The sequence below is a fragment of the Condylostylus longicornis genome, unplaced genomic scaffold (assembly GCF_029603195.1).
Source record: "Condylostylus longicornis isolate FDR11 unplaced genomic scaffold, ASM2960319v2 ptg000137l, whole genome shotgun sequence".
Classification (NCBI taxonomy): domain Eukaryota; kingdom Metazoa; phylum Arthropoda; class Insecta; order Diptera; family Dolichopodidae; genus Condylostylus; species Condylostylus longicornis.
Genome location: NW_026578105.1, coordinates 98,780 through 122,270, shown reverse-complemented (window position 1 = coordinate 122,270; position 23,491 = coordinate 98,780). Strand labels below are relative to the sequence as shown.

At 22.7% G+C, this 23,491-nt stretch overlaps 1 protein-coding gene across 30 annotated transcripts in view; it reads right to left on the bottom strand.

Moving 5' to 3' along the window:
- The window catches only part of LOC129615621 (patronin), a 105,159-nt gene that overhangs the window by 46,355 nt on the left and 35,313 nt on the right, over window positions 1-23,491 (bottom strand). For 26 of the 30 annotated variants that reach the window (XM_055530903.1, XM_055530906.1, XM_055530925.1 and 23 more), the window contains exon 1: window positions 11,205-11,448. The exons of 1 other annotated variant lie outside the window; for it this stretch is intronic. In XM_055530903.1, coding sequence (XP_055386878.1) covers window positions 11,205-11,297 — 93 coding nt within the window. In that variant the 5' untranslated portion in view covers window positions 11,298-11,448. Of the gene's footprint in view, window positions 1-11,204; window positions 11,449-23,491 lie in introns of those variants that run through there. 3 more of the 30 variants (XM_055530931.1, XM_055530932.1, XM_055530933.1) reach the window with 1 other exon arrangement.

The window sequence follows — 23,491 nt, the reverse complement described above, 5'->3', positions numbered from 1 at the left end:
TTAATGCCTTTCGGCTATAATTATACTAAAGTTTCTTTTGTTTTTGTGATTCTTGTCGTTCAATAATGCTTTCTTATTCCTCTGGAAATAGCAATTAATTAAAATCTCTAACTAAATTCTCGAAAAACAAAAATTTGAAAATTGAACTAAATTAGATCTTAATGAACTGTAAATTTTTAACCTCTTTTTCTATACTAAGAGAGAAAAAAGTAGTCAAATAAAAAATTTTCAATGCGAATTTTGTTATTTTTTTTGCTTTTATTATTTTTGCAAAAAATATTTTTTTTTTAACGTCTCTTATCTCATTTATAAGATCTTTTATAGAGAAAATTTTTTTTAAAAGTTTGTAATTTTTTTTTGTTTTGGGTAAAACTACCAGTTTCGAGACAGTTTTAAATCACGGACACTTTGAATTTTTTTATGTTTTGAATTATTAAGAGTATAATGCTCTCATTTTTAGTAAAATTTCGTTACTCTTTTCAATGAAATTTTCGAAAGTTTAAATTGTAAATTGTTCTTTGTAAGTTTATCATTTATAGACTGAATCATAATTTCTATTAAAACTGAAAAATTAGGGTATTTGATTAATATGGATTTTGATAAAATGGATTTTGCCCGAAAATTGTCATTTCAAAAATATGAAATGCCCACAAAATTAAACAATATTTCAGTTTAAAGGTCTTTAATTAGTATAAATGTAACTAAAATTAAAGAAATTTTATAAATCAAATTTTAAATTTTATTTTAACCTATTTTTAAAACTTGAATATTGATTACAAATTCTCAAATCAGTTTTTAACAAAAAAATTTAAAAAGCAAATTCTCATTTGCCATAAAACACGTTCCCTTGCCTTATAATTTTTACTCCTCCTTCTTTTTCGTGACTGACAGTAACAATGATTTAATGTTCTCAAATTTTATCTTTTGTGTACTATAAAAAAAAATATATATATTTTTTTTAAGTTACCTAGATTACAAATTATAGACCACAAATTTTATACACTTAACAAAAATACAAATTTTTGCTAAAAAAAAAAAAAGCACTTCTAATCTAATCTTTACGATTTCATAGAATTTTAATCTTATAATACTCATAAACTAACTATATATAATTTTATGTATGTGAAATGCCGAATTCAAACAATACACTCATACATTATTTTTATATATTGTAAAAAATAAAGATAGATAATCTATTAAATTTGTGAACTCTCAAATTACAAGCTAAAAAAATAAAATTATAAAAAAAATTGATCAGAATTGTTTTTTTTTGTTTTTCCACGGTTAAATCGTGGGGTTTCCTTTTAATGATAATTCAACAAGAAAATAGGAAAAAACGATAAGCGAAAAAAAAAAATTCTATAAAAAGGCGAAGACAACCAAATTACAGAGATCGGCACTTCATTTTTTCTATTTCTGTGTTTTTATAAGTATATACATATATATTTTTTGTCATGATAAAAAGTTCAATCATGCAAAAAACCTCCTGCTAATTTTCATTCTATTTTAAAAGCCGACTTTAAGTTTTTGCGTTGAGAAGAGGAGAGGAGACAACAAGCATCATTTTTACAAGTTAAAATTTAAAATCGATCGTTCTATCAACTTTAAGTAAAGAAGTGAAAAACAAAAATCTAGCTAATATCACTGAAATCTTCAAAAGTTACTCTTTATAAGGTCAACCACATTTTTCATTGTACACTCTTTCAACTTTTTTTTATGAGTAGAAAAATTAGAAGAAAAAAAATGATTCTATGGCAAAAACAAAAATAGTTACATCATGATTACTTTAATTAAATAATTGGAATAAAATTGATTCAACGGAAAAATATTGGAATATACTTTTAAAATCAAGAATAAGAAATGGTTTCGATTTGTATAGAAGATTTACGGCAGGTGTTGATGATATCTAAATTATTTTGATTTAAAGAAATACTTTTAATTTTCAATATTAAAAATAAATTGCTTATCCGACTTACGTATATGTTTTAAACATAAACTTTAGTTGAAATTTTTTTTTTGTAATTTCCTGGATTTTTCTTCTTTTTTACTAAAATTTCTTTTTACTATTTTTAGAATAGTTGTGAAGGTGTTCAAAAAACAACATTTAGAAAAATTGATTTCCTCTTATTTTCCTTTCTTTTTCCACACTTCACTTCAATAAAAATGCTTTAATTAAATATCTATATAAGCGCAGAGTATATACACACAAAGCCGGTCAAAAATAAAAGCAGAAAGGCAAAACGACATTATTGTATACGAATTTGTATATGTACTTAAATTATATTTTTATGTACAACAAAGTACGACCAACAAAGTTGTTAGAATGGCGCTATACAATTTATACACAAATTGTTTTTAACATTTTTTAAGTATACAACAAAAGCCCATCAATCATTGAATTATGACGGCAATTATAACTACCAATTTTTTTTTTCTCTTTTTTTTTTCTCTTTTCCTTTTCATATTTAATTTTAAGAGAAAATCCCACATTGAATAAAAATTAACCGGTTATTTTAATACATAATTTAACTTTCAATAGATAATTGAGGGCATACAGTGATGCCGCTTTGAATTTTTAAACAATAGCTTATCTAAATAACACTTCTAATATAAAATAATATTTGTTTTATATTGTGTATTTGTGTACATTGTGTACAAGTACATATAATTATGCCATGTAAGTTAATATACATATATTATATGTGCGTACAGTGAAATATTACGAAAAATGCCGGTAGGGTTATTTTTCTGTCCCTTCTCTGTTGCTGTAACGATTTTCATAAAGAATTACAGACTTGAAGTGAACAGTGGGAAAATTAAAATGTTAAAAGTCGAAACTTAAGTCCCGAAATTGGTAAAAGTCAATGCAGAAGAGTTGGAGTCAAGGAGTCAGAGTAGCAAAATCGAAACGAAAGAACCAGAATAAAAGAGTCAGAGCCACAGAGTCGGAGTCAGAGTCATAGAGTCGAAGTCAGAGTCAAAGAGTCGGAGTCAGAGACATAGAGTCGGAGTCAGTGTTCTAGAGTCGGAGTCGGAGTCGGAGTCGCGGAGTCAAAATAAAAGAGCCAGAGTAAAATTCTGGGAGTTCATGAGTCGGAGTCGTAAACTTGTAATTAATATTACAGATAATAAAGCTAAAGTCCCGCCTGCTGTCAAAATAAAAAAAAAAACATATATAATACGAGCGGTTCTTAACGAAATAGGGTAGTTGTATTTTGGTAGTTATTGTGACTTCAAAAATGCAGTAAAAACGTATTTGCTACAATGTATCATATTCAAAAATGTATTATAAAAGCTCTTGACGTTGTATCATATTCAAAAATGTAAAATAAATGTAGTGGATACGTAAAATAAAAGCAGAGAGAGTAGCGAAAAAATTTAGGCTGCATTTTATATACATGTCATAAATATGTTTAAAATTTTTTTTAATTTCTATTAAATTGCTGTTTTGATTAAAGCTATTGCAATCCAATAAATTTAAAAAATTCATTATTCATTTATTTTTAATTTTACTCTGAAAAGATTAATTTTATAATATTATTGTTTTTAGAAAACTGTTTTTGAAAATTACTAAACGTCAAAAAGTTTATAGATCGTCAAATTCATGTTCAAAAAGGTAGTAAAAGCTTTCGTATTTTTAATACAACGCAGTGGTATTAAAAGCTTTGCGGCGGTAGTAAAACTGTATTAAAACTGTTTTAAAACTTTTTGTACTGCATTTTTGAAGTCACAGTTACTTATTAACAACATTATTTTAGCAGCGTTGATCTCTCAATTTTATTTATTATAAACAACTATGGTACCAGAACATACTGTGAAAATTAAAAAGAAATGGAATAATAATGAATAACACATCACCAAAATTTAAAAAAAAAAAAAAAAATCACATAAATTTTAAATTTTTAAAATCCGGTATTTCCATCAAATTGTTAAAGTCAACTTAGGAGAAAGATAATTTATATACCTTTTGACAAGTCATAATTCAATATTGATTTTACATGAATGACTTCATCAAATTAACTAACATTAATTATGTGCAGTATTTAGTGAAATGAATTGATGCGTTCCATATAAGAAAATAGTTTACGTGCATTTGAATAAATTTCACCTTAAATAATGACCATCAATTAAAAAAGAAAAAATTAAGTATTTGCTTCATAAATATTTTTCCTATAGTCTTTGCAAGATTTTTTAAATAAAAAATTTACGTAAATTTTATTTTTCAATTATGCTCTAACCAATCCACTAAATCATTTGATTTCTTCACCATTTCATTTAATTTTAATATAATTGCGATGATTTTTCTTTTCTATTTCCTTCCTTAAATTGGAAGGAAAGTTCTATAGGCATACATATACTTACATAAACAAATAGATAAAAATTTTATTTTGATTTAAGAAAAATCTTTTTTCTTTGAATATTTTGAAGAGTTCTCTTGTTTATGTCAAGGATTTCTGCTTCTTTTTATTCAATTTTTTTTTCTATTTATTTTAGAAATAAAATAAGAAAAAAAAGGAATTTATTACGTTTTACGAAAGGAAGTGATAAGAACAGGGTAAATCTAAAAATCACTAGAAAGATTGAGATGAAATTCCTTTTTTTTTAAAGTAATTATATTTTTAGTGTTTATAAAGGCAAATTTATGGTGACGTTGATTGTATCGATGTTTTATTTAAGAAAAATTATACAAAGAAAAGGAAGAATAAGTACTTGTGCATTATAGAGGTGAAAAATGTTTAGATTATGTCAAACAAAAATAATTGGTTTCCGGTTTCAAAAGACTAAATGTAAATAATAAAATATTAATTAATTTTTTTAATATTAATTTTTTATTAATTTAAATGTTTAAAGATGCAGTACACAAAACGTAAAAGTTGAAATATGAAACGCACAAGTTGGAATTTCTTTGATAGACAGATCAATGAATTCAAATTTTTAGTTCAATTACAATAGCAGCCTTCTTTGTCAGAGAAGAAACGATTTCTTAAAGTTTGGTAGTGTTTGCTTTATTCGGTTTTGAGTTGTCGGACGGACACTGTGCAACAATATATTTATTTTCACACCATTGGGGACTCCTTCATTAGGTTGCTATACCACAGTGCACTATTCACTAAAGTGCAGGTTATGAAAAGCGATCTGTGACTCCCCTATCGTTTGTATAAAGATTTAAATAGTCGTAAAATTTTAATATGAAAATTTAATTAATATTTCACATTATACACAATTTTAGATAGGCATATACAAATGCGAGTGACCCACATTTATCACAAAAAATACTAAAGTATGTTGAAGTATAACTTTTAATTTATGCAATTAATAAGGTTTTTTTTGTTTTATAAAATGAATTCACTTTGAAAAACTTTTTTCAATTATTTATTCGTTTTAAAAAATTAATCTAATCAGTTTCTGACAAATTAAAATTTTCATAAACATATGTATGCATGTATGTACTGTAATTATTTTATAATCAGATCAAAAACAAATCAAATTTTTATTTTTTAATTTCTTTAATTGTGTTCCTACCAAAATTTTTTGTTTTCGTTGATTTTTAATAATTAAATTCAATTAAAATAAAATAAAAAGCAACGAAAACTTTTATTATAAATTTCAGGTTTGTTTTTTAACACATTGCATAAAAGAATTTGAAATCTTTAATAAAAATGAAAAATATGTCGAAAAAAAATAGAAACCTTGTTAGCAATTTCAAAAAAAAAAATCTTGAGTTTTGTGAAATAATTGTGGCCGGCCATCATTGTAATCAGAACAGAGAAATTTATCAATGCGTTTTATTATCTAAAATTTTTTCAAGAAAACAAAAAGAAAATTTGAAGTGCTACTCCTATGATCTATGCAATACAGGAAAAATCATTTTTTTACTATGAAGTACTTAAACATTTTGAAAAGAAACAAAAAAAAAACAACAAAAACTCATGTATCATACGATCTTATTACAAAAAAAAAAAAATGGAAAAATTGCATTTCAAAAAAAAAAAATTATTGTGGTCAAACAATTTATGTACTTTTTTAATAGAAAAACAAACAGCAATGAAACAAGGGGGGAAAAAACATTCAAAACAAGAAAATTTAAAAGCTAATTTAGGAATAATGTGTTGCGTGTGCTCAATTTTCAAAATAGAATCTTAAGATTTCCATTTGATTTTTTCTTCTTCTTGTTTTTTCAAACAAACAAACGCACACACATTCATCTCGCCTAAATGGTTTACATTATAAGTGCGTACGGTTATATATGTAATTATTTTTGTTTTTTATAATATTGCACACATATTTATAAATGGAAATTAAAATAGCCTAAAATTTGGAAAAAGGAAACTAAGGCGGAAAATATTTGATAAATTTGTTGCATATGGAACAAACTTTCAATCACCAATAAAAAATATTATGAAATTTTATTATTTTATTCCAATCAAATTTTAAAAATGCATAAATATTTCATTTGAATGGAATTTTTTTTATAATAAATGCATTTGGAAAATTACAAATTAAAATACTTGAATTAGACCATAAAAAAACATTTTAAAGTATTCACCTATCTTGAATTTATTAGGTTAATTGCAATTAATTCGATTAATTTCAATTGAATAATTTTGAAATAAAAATTTAAATATTTTCATTTATAAATTTGTCTGTTATTAAAATTCAAATCGGCATTATATAGTTCTTGTGTATGAATTTTGTTGTGGTTGGGCCACTGTTAACTAATTATTTTTTCGAACTGTTCCAACAGAGCCAATTGTAGTTCTGTTTTATTGATATAAAAATTTGGTACGCATTGGTGCGAACTCGCATGCTTGTGTGCTATGAGACGTTTTTATTAAAAAAATATTTTAAATAAATCTTTTTTCTGAGTGTATAAATTAAATACAATCCGATTTATTCATATATGGGAAATAAGAAATTAAAAAGTAACAAAAAAAATTTATGTATCTAAAAATAGTATAAAAAACAGAAATATAAGTAAAATTATTTTTTATGAGTTGACGAATTTAAATGACGTGTGTATGTGAAATAAAAATCAAAATTAATTATTCAAATGCGTACGATCATCTTATTACAAAAATGATGTTCTTAAAAAGTCAATATTTTTTTCATTATTTTTTCTTTCCTTACATTAATTTGGTCTTCTTCTAAAATTAACTAAGTATATATTTTAAAAATTTTTATTCTAAAATCTTCTAATTTGAAATTAGAGGCAAGGAAATCAATAAATAGACTTTTGGTGTGTTAAATTTCATTTGTGGTGTATAAGAAGAAATGCATTCTCTTCAGATTTTCTTTTGAACGTAATTAGTATGTGAGCAAAAATGTATTATTCTTTGAAAATGAAAATATTAATATTGCAATAAGATTATTAGCTCGCTACTTCTACTTTATAGCTTAGTACTTATACAATATTATAAAATAAAATATTAATGTGAAAATAATTACAGCGTATCCATTTACAACAATCAATGTTGAATACCGGCAATGTTGAATCAGGCATGCTAGTCACCGCCTAGTTAAGTCAATATGACTTCTTAAACTGAATCTTAATCCTAAAAATGCTGTCAAAGTGGAGAAAGGAATAAAAAATTATGTTCTCCAACAAAAACAGTTTATTTGATTGATGTCATTGGATTAATTAGGAAGACTAAAACATACATAATTCATATTTATGTTTTGATTTATTAAATAAGACGATCTTGCGTTACAGTACTTATATAAGTAACATTCCTACTGAAATCAAAATTATTCAATAACTTTCAATTTAAATAATCCATAAAACTATTACATAAGCATTAAGAAATGTTATAATTAACAAGATTAACAAAACAGCCCTACATATTTTTTTGTTATTATTTTGCACAAGTATATATACACATTATGTTTGTGTTTATTAAATTTAATTGCATTTATAATGAACATTCTAAAATGGATTTTTTTTTTTTTTTTCAAATTATCTTTAACAATTTTTATGATGCGGTCCCGGTATGAAATTTTCATAATGATGATGTGTTGAAATGAATCATTTGTTTTTATTTTAATTTTTTCTTATAAAATGTGTAATATTGTATAAAAGTATAACAAGTTTGCATGAAAATTGTTTCTGACGCATTTTTTTTTTTGTTTTTGTAAAATGAAATCAAATATAGTGAATAAATATTTCAATGGAAAAATATAAAATGAGAAAATTTATGAGATCTATTAAATATATATATAAAAGTGCTTGCTCTCTATAAAATATGAAAGATGAATTTAATTGATTAAACCTCATAAAATTGAAGAGGGAAATTCTCCTCTATAATTTGTTTTTATGCCCCTTTTAAATTATATGTATATAGACACATAAACATAAATCTTATTTAATTTTGACCAATAAATAATTCAAAATAAAAAATATAAAATGTTAAAAAATAAAAATAAAAAGTTCATATTCCATAAAAAGTTCAATTAGGTTTTATAAATTATTAAAAAATGTATACGCATAAGTATTAATATGTTCTTTTTTTTTTTGTAATCTAATTAATTAATTTGTCAAATAATGAGTGATCATTAAATGAGTTAGCTGATAAAATTTTAATTGTTTATTAAAGATATTAACTTTGAATTTTAGTAAATCATTTTTATAATTCAATGAAACAAATGTGCGAAACAATGTTCAACAAATAAGGTGAATAGAACATTTTGAGCTAAATAACCACTAAGCAGTTTATCAAGTCCAAACCTCTAGATAGAGGAGAGATGTTTACGTGACGCATGAAATTTAGCAATATAGGTTGAAATAATGCTCTGTTACCTGATTATTTTGATTATATAAAAGAGTTCGAATTTCCAATTCCAATTAACAACATTAATAAAATCAAGTGTTATTGCTGCATAATTCAAGTTTGAGATATAATAATAACTGCAATACAGAATTCTATAAAGAAAATCATCGTCCTTCTTTCAGATATACAACCCATCACAATGTTCCACCGTAAAGTATTTAACACAAATTCAGTATTCAATATTAATCAATAATAATGTGCTTATAACTTTATTCAATCTCTTTCTTACCTTCCAGTATTTTCATTAAACAAAACGAAATAAAAAATGTGCACGCACTTATGCGTTTATTTTAGTGTTCACAAAAAAAAAAATCTACATACTTATTCATAAATTTGTCATTTTTCATATTATTATATTAATTCTTTTTTTTTTCTATTTGTATTTATATATTGTAAATTATTTTTATAAATTTTATATGAAATGCTCTTAAAATACAATAAAAATTCATTATTGTAGTATTTTGGTCACCGCAGAATTGATTCACTTCCGTTGTTTTGAAATTCACAATAACACAAATTGTATATATGTATATAAAACTTATAATGGTCCAGATGGCAACATTTAACAAGTATTGTTGATATAAAAATGATTTTGAAAGAAAAAATTTATATTTTGTTTTTTTTTTTTTAATTTTAATAAATTTTTCATTTTTTGATTATAATTTTCTTTTTTTATTTATTATTGTCTCTTATTGTATATTTTATTAAATATTGAACCGGCTTTTTATAAAAAGGTCATCATAATCTCATATTATGCAAAAAAAAACAATAAAATAATATTTATATTTCAATGTTACCATATTGTTTTCAAACCAGAATTAATAATTATGATATAAAAATAATAATTATTACGAAATTAAATTTTTTGGACTTTAAGTGAAAATTATTATGGCAAAAATTATGGCATCAATGACAATATGAGTTAAAAAATATGATATAAATAGTATAAATCTACTACTCCAATATTTTTGAGTGATTTTTTAAAATCTTATTTCAAAATTAATATAAAAATTAATTTTAAAATCAATTATTACAAAATGTATAAGCATTATTTCATATGGAAAATTAAAATTTCAATTCTTTTCATATTGATTTTTTATTATTTAAAAAAAAATTTCTATAAAATTTTTAAATTTATTATTTGAGTGAAAAAATAACATGATTTATGTATGTATTGGAGTAGTCGTTACGAGTATAATGTAAAAAACAAATGCGTACAGTAAAATACAATATAAGTGTTTTATTTTTATAAATTTTGACATTACTGACATTACATTGGGACTTAATTATTTTGTTTCGAAATAATTTTCTCTATGAAATTATTTTCTGTGTTACAACAATAATACATCAAAAAGAACTGAAATCCATTAATCTTAATTTTTTTTTTAATTTATTTTTTTAAATGGTATGTTGATATTTTTCTATTTTTCTTTTTATTAGGTTAATTGAAAAGTTTTGCTAAATAATTTATAAAGTGACATAAGAGTTATAAATTTGTTTTAATTAATTAAATTCTCATATTTTTATTGATCAGTTGCTATACTTATATAATTTAAGTTTAAAATTTCAAGATCTGTGATTTATAAAAGTTAAAAAAAATATAATTTTTTTTATTTGAGCTTAATATATTTTTGATTATGTAATAAGTCAAATAAGTTAATTACAAAATTTATATGATTGGAATTAGTTAAGTATATGGAATAGTTCGTAAAAGTTCATTTACAATAATAATTTATAAAAATTATAAAGGCTAGTATAGTATTGTATTTTAAAATATAATATTTTTGAAATATTTAATTAATAATATGTATAAAATTATAATTAAAAATTGAATTGTATTTAATGAAGTGGATAAGAATATTAAACATTATAAATGCAATATAGCGAATATAAAATATTAAAAAAAACAAAATATATATGTGCATAAATTTAAATATGCACATACATATATGCGTATTTTGTTTGACAATTGAATTTGTGAAATTGTCATTGTATTTATTTGCTCTCTCCGACACAAGCTGAAATAGAGATTATTGGAGGGTATCTGAATTTTTATTATATTTTTATTAATAGATTTTTTTTTCCCTTCTTTACTCCTAGGAGGAGTATAGTGCTAGTGCATGATATCTATCATGCCCTAGTTTCTATAGTCATAGAGAGTTAGCTAGGTAGGTGACTAGCCTACCGTAGTTTATTAATAGATGTCGTTATGAAATTGTTGATGGTTACAGCAAATTTTTTTTTGGGTAACCAAAGATAATTACTGTTCTTAATTTTTATAGGACTCCCTACATAATTTAGGGTTTTTCTGGGAGCTGATTATAAACTTAGCACTTACAATTAAAAATTATTTAAAAACTAAAAAATTTAAAATCTTACAATATAAGTATCATTAACAGCAACAGTTGGCATTTCTGGAATTGTTTTAAGACTCCATTGAAAAGGTGGGACATGACTTAAATTTAGCACCATTTTTTTTTTAATTTTTTTTTGTTTTAGAATTGTGTTGTTACTTAAATAATTAAATTTTCTTCCACTTTATTATATAAAATTTTAATTGACAAATTTTTATTCATTTTTAATGCACAAAATTTCTCACATTTCCTTTAAAATTTTTGTATTTTCATTTTTTTTACTTTCGCTTTTGTTTTTTTGTAAAAAACAACAACACTATGATTTTAAGACTGGTATTCATTTAAAAAACAATTTTATTCATTAAAAGCAGGCAAACAAAATTTTTTTCTAAAAAAAACAAAACAGAATTTTTTTTTCTCTTTTTTCTTCTTTTTTCCTATTTAATTTTTTTAGAATTTGTTCTCATATTATACTATGTTAGAACACTTAATTAATGTAATAAAAAAGTCGTTAATTTAATAATAATTCTAAAAAAATAATAAAAAATAAAATTTTAAAGTTGAAAATTTTAATTTTTTTTCACTCACATTAGATGTAAAAAATAAAACTAAATTGATGAAAAATGCATTTAATTTGGAGATTTGAGGAACAAGAACGTATAAAAAAAAAAAAACTAATTTCACAGCACAATATTACAAATTTTTACAAATCATTTAGATTACCTTTCTTGTATAGGTTCGACGGATTTTTAATTCTAATGTTCCTTTCTAATAAAAAATTAATGATGTAATGGGAATTTGTAGATGGAATAAATTGAGAAAAAAAAAAAGCGACAATGACAAATTTAAATAAATGTCAAAGATTTGTTCTCCTTTTTTTTTTTTTGTTATTTTTATTCCAGCATAGATATAAAAATTAAAAAAAAGAACTACACACATACAGAATTAATTTTAACTTTGTCGCCAGTTTATTGATTCATTCATATACATAAATTTCATATAAGAGCTGTATGTATATGTACGTATATGTACGTTTAGGAAAAAATCCCTAAAATACAAAAGTATTTATTTATATCTTCAAAAAAAAAAAAAAGATTGACAAACATGTTTCAACTCGTCGTTATATTTGTATATTGAAAAGCGTTTGAATTATTTGTGTGGCAGTAAGCCAAATATTATATAGTACATTTTTTAATACCCCATATTCAAACCCTTGAATGATCATCAAAAAAATTTTGAATTTTTTAGAAAAACATCGTATGATTTAAAAAATCTGCTAAGTTTTATATAGAGTTTCTTAAATTAATTTTCACCAACACCCCCTTTAATGGGGTAATTTTCAAATTTTTCGAAATATAATTTGAAATCTACAAATTTGAATAGATCGGAACTACCAAACTCGACTTAGACAGCTTTGTCAGAGATTTAAATATAAATAAACTAATAAATGTGGAATATAAATAATAAACATAGAATTGAATACGATCATATATACGAGTTACATATATTTATATATAATATATTTATATCATATATACGAGTAAGTGTTGGAAAAGGAAAATTACAGCTATATCATCCAGATGTAAACTTCTGTTTTGTTTGTTTCTTCCCGTTATTAATTAAAATATTTTAAGAACAATTTTATATTTTATTTTTGAACTACATCGCTTGTTGTCTAGTTAAATTAAATTAAAATGGGTTTTATTTAATTGTCAAAATTTCTTACAAGGTTTGAAAATATAATATATACCTACTAAGTTAAAATTAAGAAATTTAGCGGTAGATTAAAAAGGAAAGGAAATAATTACATTTAATTAGTGTTGTCTTATATAAATTACTTCACTATTTTAAATTTTTGGTATAAATATTGAACAACCAACAGCATTTAAAAGTAGCACAATTTAGCAACAGATAACTTAAGCCAAAACTATCGACTCAACGAGAAAAATTTCTCATTCGTAGAAAATTAAAAAATTAGAATCAATACTCTGAGACTTACAATTTTTTGTGCTAGCTTTATAATTTTTATTATAAAGCAAAATTCTTCTAATTGTGCATAGAAACTTGCACAATTAGAAGAATTTTTACAAGAACTATCATAATAAATTCACAATTTTTTTTTCAAAATTTAAATGCTTTCAGAATATTTCAAATACAATAAAAACAACAACATTCTTCAAAACGCCCAATAATCAAGCAGAAAAAATAATACGATTGCATCATAAAAATCAAGTATGTAAGTCGGCAATTTGCACTTCATCGCATGTAAAATATTTCTGTGTAATAAATTCAAATTAAAGTAGTGAATTAAAATTATAATTTTTATATGAAAATTTAATTGCTTAAAATTTTCAAATTAACACACTTTTTTTTTTGTTTGTTTGATTAAAACCATAATATGAGCTTACTCGTAAATATTCCCCCATATTTCTAATGCAAATCAAAAACTATTTTACATTTAAATTTATTATTATATTAATACATCTGTCAAATTGAAAAGGAACAAAAATTGACAAATAAAAAAAACAAAATGTTAAATGAGTAAATGATTTTATAATTACAGTTATGAAATGTCATAAATGTCAATGAAAAAATAAATTGTCTGAAGTATTTTAATAAAAAAAAAAAATAATTCAACAATAAGTACTCGTACGTAGGCGCCGAAAACAAACATTTTTTTTTTTTTATTTTATTCTTTACCTCTTTTTTTTTTTTGTTATATAATTATTAAATTGTAATTTAATTCAACCTTAATTCTATTCTGTTTAGATTAAGGTGTTCAATAACATTTTTATAATAATAAAAATATTTGTAAGTACAAATTAATCAAATTAGTTTTAATATTGCATTTACCAATTTTTATTCAAATTAAAAAAAAATTTACGAATTTTAATAGTAAATTTTCAATGATATCATTTCCAATATTTCATTGCAACGATATGTGAGGTTATGGAATATTTTTTTTAATAAATTTTCTTTTTAACATTTCTAAATATTTTATTGCTTGAAACACAAAATTGCCAAGTTGTCTGATTTAAATTTTTTCCCAGTATATTTCTCATCATTATCACATATGATTTTATCGAATATTTACTTTATTGCCTAAAAAAGCTTCAATGTCCAACTTAAAAGTTCGATCGAGTATTGGTATGTGTACTAAAAAAAAATTATTTTATTGAATCAAAATCAAGTTTTTTTTTAATTAACTATCAAAATTAAATTCATCTTTCATTCATATAATTTAATTTTGATCTACACGTTTTTAAATTTTACTCACAAAATTTAGTCATTCGTATAAATTTTAATACAGGGATTTATACGAATCATGATGATAAGATGATAAAAACAGAGGTAACACCACCTATCATTTTTAATCAAGAATTGAATTGTATCAGAAAAAAAAAAATGAAAACAATTGTATGAGAAATTGAAAGAAAAAGCATGTGAATGTTATGTAATTTAACTTAAAATTTATACGATATACCCCATTGAAAAAAGTTGGCAACATTTTCATAAAGAGGGTAAGAACAACGAAAAACCTAAAACAACAATAACGAATTGAAATTTATTTAATTTTATTGAGATGATTAAAAAAAAAATACTCAAATTATAGACATGTGGTGGGTTACCTGTCTGACAATTTCACAAGAATTATAAGACTTGATCACAATATTTTTAAAACGATATCAAAAAAAATTCAATATTACTTAAATCTAAGCATAAAAATTAACGAAATAAAATTCAACCACCAACAAAATAATACAATATTAAAGAAAATAAACATTGTAGATATTTTTTTATTGCGGTAAGCATTTCAATGGCCAGTGTTCGAAATTTCGGTTTTTTTTTCAATTCATTTAAAAATATTTTTTAAAATTAAATTAATTACAAAGAGAGAGGAAAAAAATTAATTATAATTCTGTCTACATACAATTAAAAAAATTATCTACATATAAAATCATCTTAAAGGATAATTAAAACAACAATAAAATAAATTAAAAAAAAAAAAAATTAAACAACAAAGAAAAAAAATATAGAAAACCATTGATCTCATCATTAAATACGAAATTATCTCTTTTCTTGAAAAAAAAAAAACAACAATCTTAAAACCTCAAATAATAATTTCAATTCTTGATTAAAAGAGTCATGGTCAAATATAGCACATTTCTTGATTGAAAAAATAAAAAAAACACATTTATTTAAGTATAAAATATTGTATGTCTGATATGTAGACCTATATACGGTATATCTACGGTATATCGTAAAATAGTTTTGTATATTTACCTATGTAAATAATAAAACAACAAGCATTTAAATTATATTCAAGTTTAATTTGTAAGCTTGAATATTATACAGAGATATATATAAATTCCAAAGTTATGTATATAGGGTGTTAACCAAAAAATGAAATTTGTTTTTTACTTTAATTGCATTCTTACTATAGTGTCCTTTTCCGTTGTGGAGAAGACAAGCATTGAATTTGAAATTTTAAAAAATCGCAAAAAAATTTAATTTTCAATCAAAATTTTCTTGTATCTTCTTATACTTATCGAAAAATGAAAAACGTCAAATATAATTGTCAAATTTTTTGCCACTTTTTCGAGCACTTCGTGAACGAATAGGGCATTATTCATCTGATTTCCGAAGTAAATTTAAAAAATTTGGACGTGTCGACCAAATCTGTTTGTGATGATTTGTCAAAATATACTGTTAATAAATGTCAGAACAAACGTCAGTTGTGACATTTTTTCTTCACTTTTTCGTAAATTTTATTTAGCCGAAAGTAAACATCCCGTACATATGCATATTTGAAGATCTTGACAAATTACATTAATATGTAAAATACTATTTGAAAAAAAAAAATTAAAATAAAGAGAGCTTTTTATAAATTTATTTAAAAAAAAAAAAAAATTTGTCGTGGCGTAAATGTTTATTTCATAGTTATAAATTATTTCATCTTTTCAATAAACACACTCACTTAATGACATACACAAAATATATGTGTAGGTTTAAACTCTATATAGATATCTATATAATATTATTGCATATTTTAACATATAATTTTTACTTATATATTTTTATACATATGTATATTTAAATATACAATATATTATTTTACATTTTATTTATTATTGAAAAATATGCAAAAAAAAATATTCTTTAAATGATGTCATATTATAAATTTTAATATACAAGTATGACAGACTTGAATAAGTTTAGATCAGTTTTAATTCAAATTGTGTTCAAATTACGAAATGAAATGAAAATATCGACAAAAAAAAAAGAATAATCTTTAATGCGATTTTCTTGTTAGTGTTGTTGCGCATTATTATCGTTTTTTCTTTTTTTTTTGCTATTTTCTTTTGTATTATTTCATTAATAAAAATTTTCACGAAGAAAAAAACTTCATAATTACTTATGTATTTATTCGGCTCATTTTTTTTTTTTGCAATGGATCAATAAATTCTGTGGTTTCTAGAGAGATTACTCAATAAATTAAATTATAGGATTGTATGGTAATAATTTAATGGAGACGAGCATAAATGATTAATAACCCACACTTTAGAAGAAGGTATTAAATTCATTAGATGAAATTTATTTTGTTACTTTTACATAATCAATTGGATTATTCTGATGTAGAAAAGAATTAGAATATATTATAAGTATATAAGTAAGCCAAAACACACATGTATTTAAAATTTTTACACGGAACTGTACATTTTTGTCTAAAGACAATTCTATTGGTGTAAGCTTGAAATATAAGCTTGTAAATTATGCAATTAGTTTGACAGTTGAGGAAAGTAATTTGACAAATGAGAAAAGCAATTTGAAAGAAATGGAAATCAATTTGACACTTTTACGTTATTATTGGTTATTAGTGATTTTTTATTACGAATTAAATGATAATTGCAATAAATTTTTGTTGTTTACAAGTCGAGCTTTCTTCTCTAAAAAAATCGAGTAGTTTAAGAGTATTCGCATGAAACTTTGGTGTAAGAGCATTAAAGACTTCATTCTATTATTTAGTATCACTTTGAATTTTCCTTTTTTTAAAATATTAAGAAATTTTATTTATATCTACTTATTTCAAAATTACTATTTGATTACTAATTTTTACTATTGTTTTATTGATTAGTATATAATTCCAACTTAGAATAATATAAAACAATTAGATATTATAGTCTAATGGCTTATTGACTTTTTCTTAATAAATTAAAAAATTTTCAGACATTAAACAATCAAATGTTCAGAACACTTCATTATTTTACGGACATTGCCATTACTCGTAATTTTGGGGATATGATTTTTGAAAAAAAAATTAAAATGGTTCGGTAATTTTATGTTTTTGTTAAGTTTTTTTTTTTTTTTAAATTAGTATGACAATTAATAATTAGCAAGCGTTTTGAATTTAATTATGATACAATTTTATTGGATCATATAACTATGACTCTCCTCAATAATAACAAATTTAGTTATAAAAATATAATTGATTTATTTTTAATATTCGATATAAGATGATTCGTATTTTAAATTTCAATACTGAATGACTTTTAATGAGAATTATAATTATAATTTTAATATTTTATTGAATCAAATTAATTATCGCTGGAAATCACTCAATTTGCTAATTTAATTATTAAAATTTAATTAAAGTGTAATTAAAAATTCACTTTATGTTCAAATTGTAGTACTTTATATACTCAATCAAATTCGAATAAAATAATTTAAGCAATTATTTAAAAATACTTTTTCCCTTTGAAATAGATATCAATGTACTACTTTGGATTTTTTATATTTTCGGGAATAGTCAAATATTTAAAAATGATTTTTTGATTTAAAAAGAAAATTTTTATAAACTGATTTTTAGTCAATAATGTTGCTTTTATATTTGTCCACAACTATTGTAAGTCATTCTTTATAATTGATGTTATATTTGCTTAAGCTAAAAATCATACTTTTCTACTATATGCTCGCTCGTATAGGGTGATTTTATGCTTTAACACAGCTTATGGTTCATGATTCATTGTTCAAAATTAACTTTTTAAAATTACTTATTCGTTATCTAACCTGTGAAGTACCCGTATTTTTATCTATTATAGATTCTATTCTTTCAAAAATTATGCAAAAGCTCGCAGGCGAAACCGCTAAAGAAAACCGTTTAAACAAACGCAGATCTTTATATAATCGAAATTTAGTTTCAATAAGATGACGTTACGTGCTACACGACAACCGAAATCATTGACTTTTTCAAATTAAAATTCTCAATTAGTACGAGTATCAATTGAGACAGTTACTACTTTGAGACCAACATTTTTCATTTCATTCATTAGCCCTATAATGAGTCCTCCAGAAGATAGTATAAAGCATGATGGCTTGGTGTTTTGGTAGTATGAAGTTTTAGTTTTATTTTACACTCTCAAGTTCCTTCGGTTCTTAAAAAAAAAACACCTTATTTTAGAAAAATATAAGTAAATATTTTTGTAAAATTTAAATATCTAAAAATTATAACTAGTAATATTGGAAATGATGGCTAGAAAATTGAATTTACGCGAATGCTTCTGTGTGAGAAAGGAAAAGCAAAACTTAAAAAAAATTATTTACTGTGTATGTGTGTATATATGTACAAAGAAAATTTTAATCGATTAATTGGTTTATCGGAATCTAAATTATAAAAAAACCAAAAAAAAAAAACATTTTTTTTTTTTTAATTTTTCCTATTTAAGTACATAAAGAAAATTCGCAATTAGCTGTTTTTTCGCATTTATTTTTTCTTGTGTTTTTCTTATGCTAAATTGATAGATAGCAATGCGAATATTGTATCCGTGTACATACATACATTTATTTACCTAACTTATGTTTAAGCTTTATTTTATTTTTTTAAATATTTTGCGGTTGAATAAATCGGATCATCGACAAAAATATGCATGAATAAATTAAAGAAAATTATTTAATGGAAAATAAAGGTTAATTAATTTTTTTTTCAGTTATGTTTTTTTTTTATGTTTTTCGTGTTTTTCAAAGGCAAGAGACAAGAAAAGGAAGTTTAAAAAGGGGCATTTAAAAAGAAGAGTAAAACAAAATTGTTTATATTCACATTACCCGTAAAATACATACGCAAATACTGCTATTCTCTGTTGAATCGGTTTAAAAATACTTAACTGTGTAAATAATTTTTATAAATTTACTTATACATATTAGTAAATGTAAATGTATAATTTATATTTAACTATAATAGATTAAAATGGGCACGTTTTAATGTATGTATGTACTTAAATGTAATGTATCAACTTCAAATTTAAGTAAATAATGTAAAAAAAAAAAAAACTTGAATAGAGGCAGTAAGAAAACAAAAAGGGCCGGAAATATTCAAGTCATTTTTATTTTATGCTTTTTTACTTATTTTCTTTTCTCTTCTTTTCAGGCTTTTGAGGTCATTAGTACTGATTTTATTTAGTTCTTTACAAATTTTCGCAAAATATTGGAAAACTAAAAAATTTTGCAAAAATTGGACAAATATAAAAAACTTACTTTGAAATAGTACAAAACAAAAAAAGAAAAAAAAAATAAATAAAAAATAAAAATCAATTTTTTAATTTCGAAATGGATTCAAACAAAAGAAAAAAAGTACAGTAAAATTTCTTCGCATAGAAAGCACAAAAATTTTCTTAAAATAATTAAAAATTTTGCAAAAATCAAAGAGAAATTCAAAAAAAAAAAAATAACATTCAAAAAGAAATGTGTAATAGAGAATTTTGACAAGACGACATCTGTGAACAAAATTTTACAACATTTATTTACTTTGGTTAATTTAATTTTTAAGCTACATTTGTTTACAAAAATTTTTGTGATCAAGTTGCCGCCATCACTTACCAATAAGCGTTGGCACTATATAATTGCTAATTCAAAAGACTGGGGATAGTTCTTATAATATTAAATTATTTATTAGGATTCACTTATCCAAATTGCATTTTGTTGTTAACATAACATTATTATGTTAAATATTAAATTAAAATTAAATTGTATAACATTATACTCTAATTAATATTATACTTTGTGGAACTACTCACTACTTAATTCACTATTTGTACTAATAATGAGAGAGTGAAAATACAAGCAGATAGTGAAAATAGGTTTTGTTTTTATTATAAAAATTTAGAATAGGTTTCACAGTATTCACAGAAATGCTACGTAGGAATAAGATTTTGCGATAAACGTAATTATTATTTTAGTTATAATAATGACCGGTACATTTCTGCAATTCAATTAAAACTGACGTTTTTTAAATGCTTACATCAAGTTTTTAGGAAGACCTAAAAGATAAAATCAAGAATTTTATTCAAATTCATTTAAAATTCGCTTGATTGGGTCGCGTTACCTACTGTCAACGTTAGTTCGACTCTGCTTCAATAAATTATTTTAGCATCATTTCAATGAGTCGAATAATAATTTTTTAATAATAATTATATGTATATCCTTTTCTTGTTTCAATTTTACTATGATGGAAAAAGAAAACCAATACGTTTAGAGGCTAAAAAAAAATAAAAGAAAAAAATATGAAACATTTTTTGAAAACCTTTTAAAAATACAATTTTTTCTTTACAATTAAAACAATTGCAAAAATGAAAATCGATTTTTTTTTTTTTTGAAATTTCAAGGTTTTATGAATCTCGCTAAATATTTTTTTAGGGTAAAAATATAGTTGCAAAAATAAACTTTTTTTTTTGTTAATAAAAATTTTTTTTTTATTAAAAATAAATAGAATTATTTGACATTGACCGTATTTTTTTTATGGAAATTAAAACAAAAACAAAAAAAACAAAAAAAAAGGAAATTTGCTACATCGCGTTTTTCTTAAGTGAATTATTGTGATAAATATGTAAATATATATATATATGTGGAGGGATGTGGGAATGTCCTTGAAATGAAAGTATTGAGAAAACTGTCGTTGGTTTTACATTTCAAAAATTAAAAGCATTTCACAAGTGACTCTCAAATACGGGTAACTGCGCAATATTCAATTTTTGTTTTTTGTTCGCTTTGTTACATAACTAAGAAATTCTTAAATCTTAAAAGGGTTTTAGTTTTTTTTTCTCTTTTTAAGTTCTTTGAACAAAGATTTTATACAAAAAATTTAAATCTACTTTAGAATTCAGAAACAGTTTTCAAATTCAAATTAAAATAACAAAAATATTAAATGAAGAAAAAATAAACATAAATAACAAAGATTTACAAAATGTCAAAAAACTTTCGAAATTTTTTCTTATATTTTTATGCTTTTACATATGGGTAAATTAACTAATAAATAAATAAATAAAGGTAAGTTATAGCTAACATGTACGTTTCATATAAAGAGAAACTTTATAACACTTTCTCATAATATTTATGTATTAATTTTCAATAACAATATACTAGATGTCGCCAGTGTAATACGAAATTATATATTGACACTTACTTATACGCCCTTGTACATTTATTACAAATGAGAAACTGATGAAATCAATCTCTATCTTAAAGAAACGTACACAATAAGTATACACCAAATCCGATATTTTTAACTATGTTAAAAAATAAATATAAAAATTTGCAATTACTTAAATAAAAATTACCAATATTTCCCGTTAGGAATTGAATTTAATACGTGTAAAAAAAAATCATATAATGAGGCAATTATATTATTGCAAAAAAAATAGAAATAATATAAAATAAAATTAAAGAAAAAATCATTGAATCGGATTTAAATATAAAAAAAAAAATAAAGAAAAATTAAAATTAAAGTGAGTTGAAAAAATGTCAGTTACAGTTTGGTACAGTTACAAAAAAAAAAACCACCCGTTAACTTTTCTTTTCATCTTTTCCCTTTGTTAATCTTTACTTTTTTGATCTATTTATATAACAATAAACTTCAAATTTTTATTTAATAAAAAAAGGCGAAATAAAATTATAATTTAATTTATTCAATTTAAAAATGAAAAAATTTTACATGAACACGTTCTTAACTTTTTTTTTTTGTAAATCAGGCTTTAAAAACAATTTTTTTTCTGCCCAAATTCATTTTGAGAATCTTATATTTTGAGAAATAATCGCACTTTTAAATTGTAATTAATTTTATAAGATTTATAATTAGTTAAAGTTTTTAAGTACAAAAAAATAGTTATGTATACATTTACATATTATAATTACCAATAAAAAAAAAAGTAATATATCCGCCTACTTAAGAAAAAGAATGAGAAAATCAATTATTTCCAAAATTAATAACCGCACATTCCAAGAAATTCCAAAATTAATAACCGCACATTAACTAAAATATGTCTATTTAAAATTTAAACGAGCAATCCAACAAGAAATTCATGTACACATTTACACATCCGCCAATTTAATATATTATAATTTGAATGGTATTAAAAATTTATATATGAAAATTTCTTGAAACGGGCGAATAAATCAATTAACAATATTTATAATATTAGGCAAATTCACCACTTAGTAAACTCACCACATTTGGAACACACCACACTTTTAACTCACCACTGTCTGAATTCACCACTTGCTTAATTCAAGATAATTTTCATGTTTTCCTAATATCTCGAATGCTATTTCAATACAATATAAGTTAATTACGGCAGAAATTCAATTATAAAATTATGAGGTGAATTATAATCTAAACTTTCATATAAATATTATAGTACGTTGCCGGTTCTTTTAATACCTGCTAATAACCGATTATAGACAATTTATAGAAATATTATAGAAATTGCAGTAACTACACTAAATTATTATTCTGTCACTTCATTTTTTAATGAGAAAAAAATTTTGAATAAAGATTGAAATTTTTATCAAATATTTTCATACATAAATTTGAAACAGAGAAATTTGTCATTCTGGCATTACTTGATTTCGTATTTTTATTTTGCATTTTCATAGGTGTTGAGTTTCTGTTTAGGTATATATTAGGGTGTTGTTTTTTATTACCTCATAGTGTAGACAAAATTTATTAGTCAAATTTTTTTTTTACTTATTAAACGATATTTACAATAGTAAATAATTTTTTTCTTTAAATATTTTTGTAAATTTTTTTGTCTACTTTTGATTTTTAATTTAAATAAATTTAAGAGAAAAAAAATAAACAATTTTTTTTTGCGATAACAACAAGTTAAACTGGATTTTGTGATTTTATTAATGTTGGAACTTGGGCTTAACAATAAAAAACCAAAAAACCAAATAAGTTAACCTTGCCACAGATTTCTTTTTAATTTTATAATATTTATTTAAAGCTTCTTAAAGGAGAACCCACGGTTAATTTTAGAAATAATC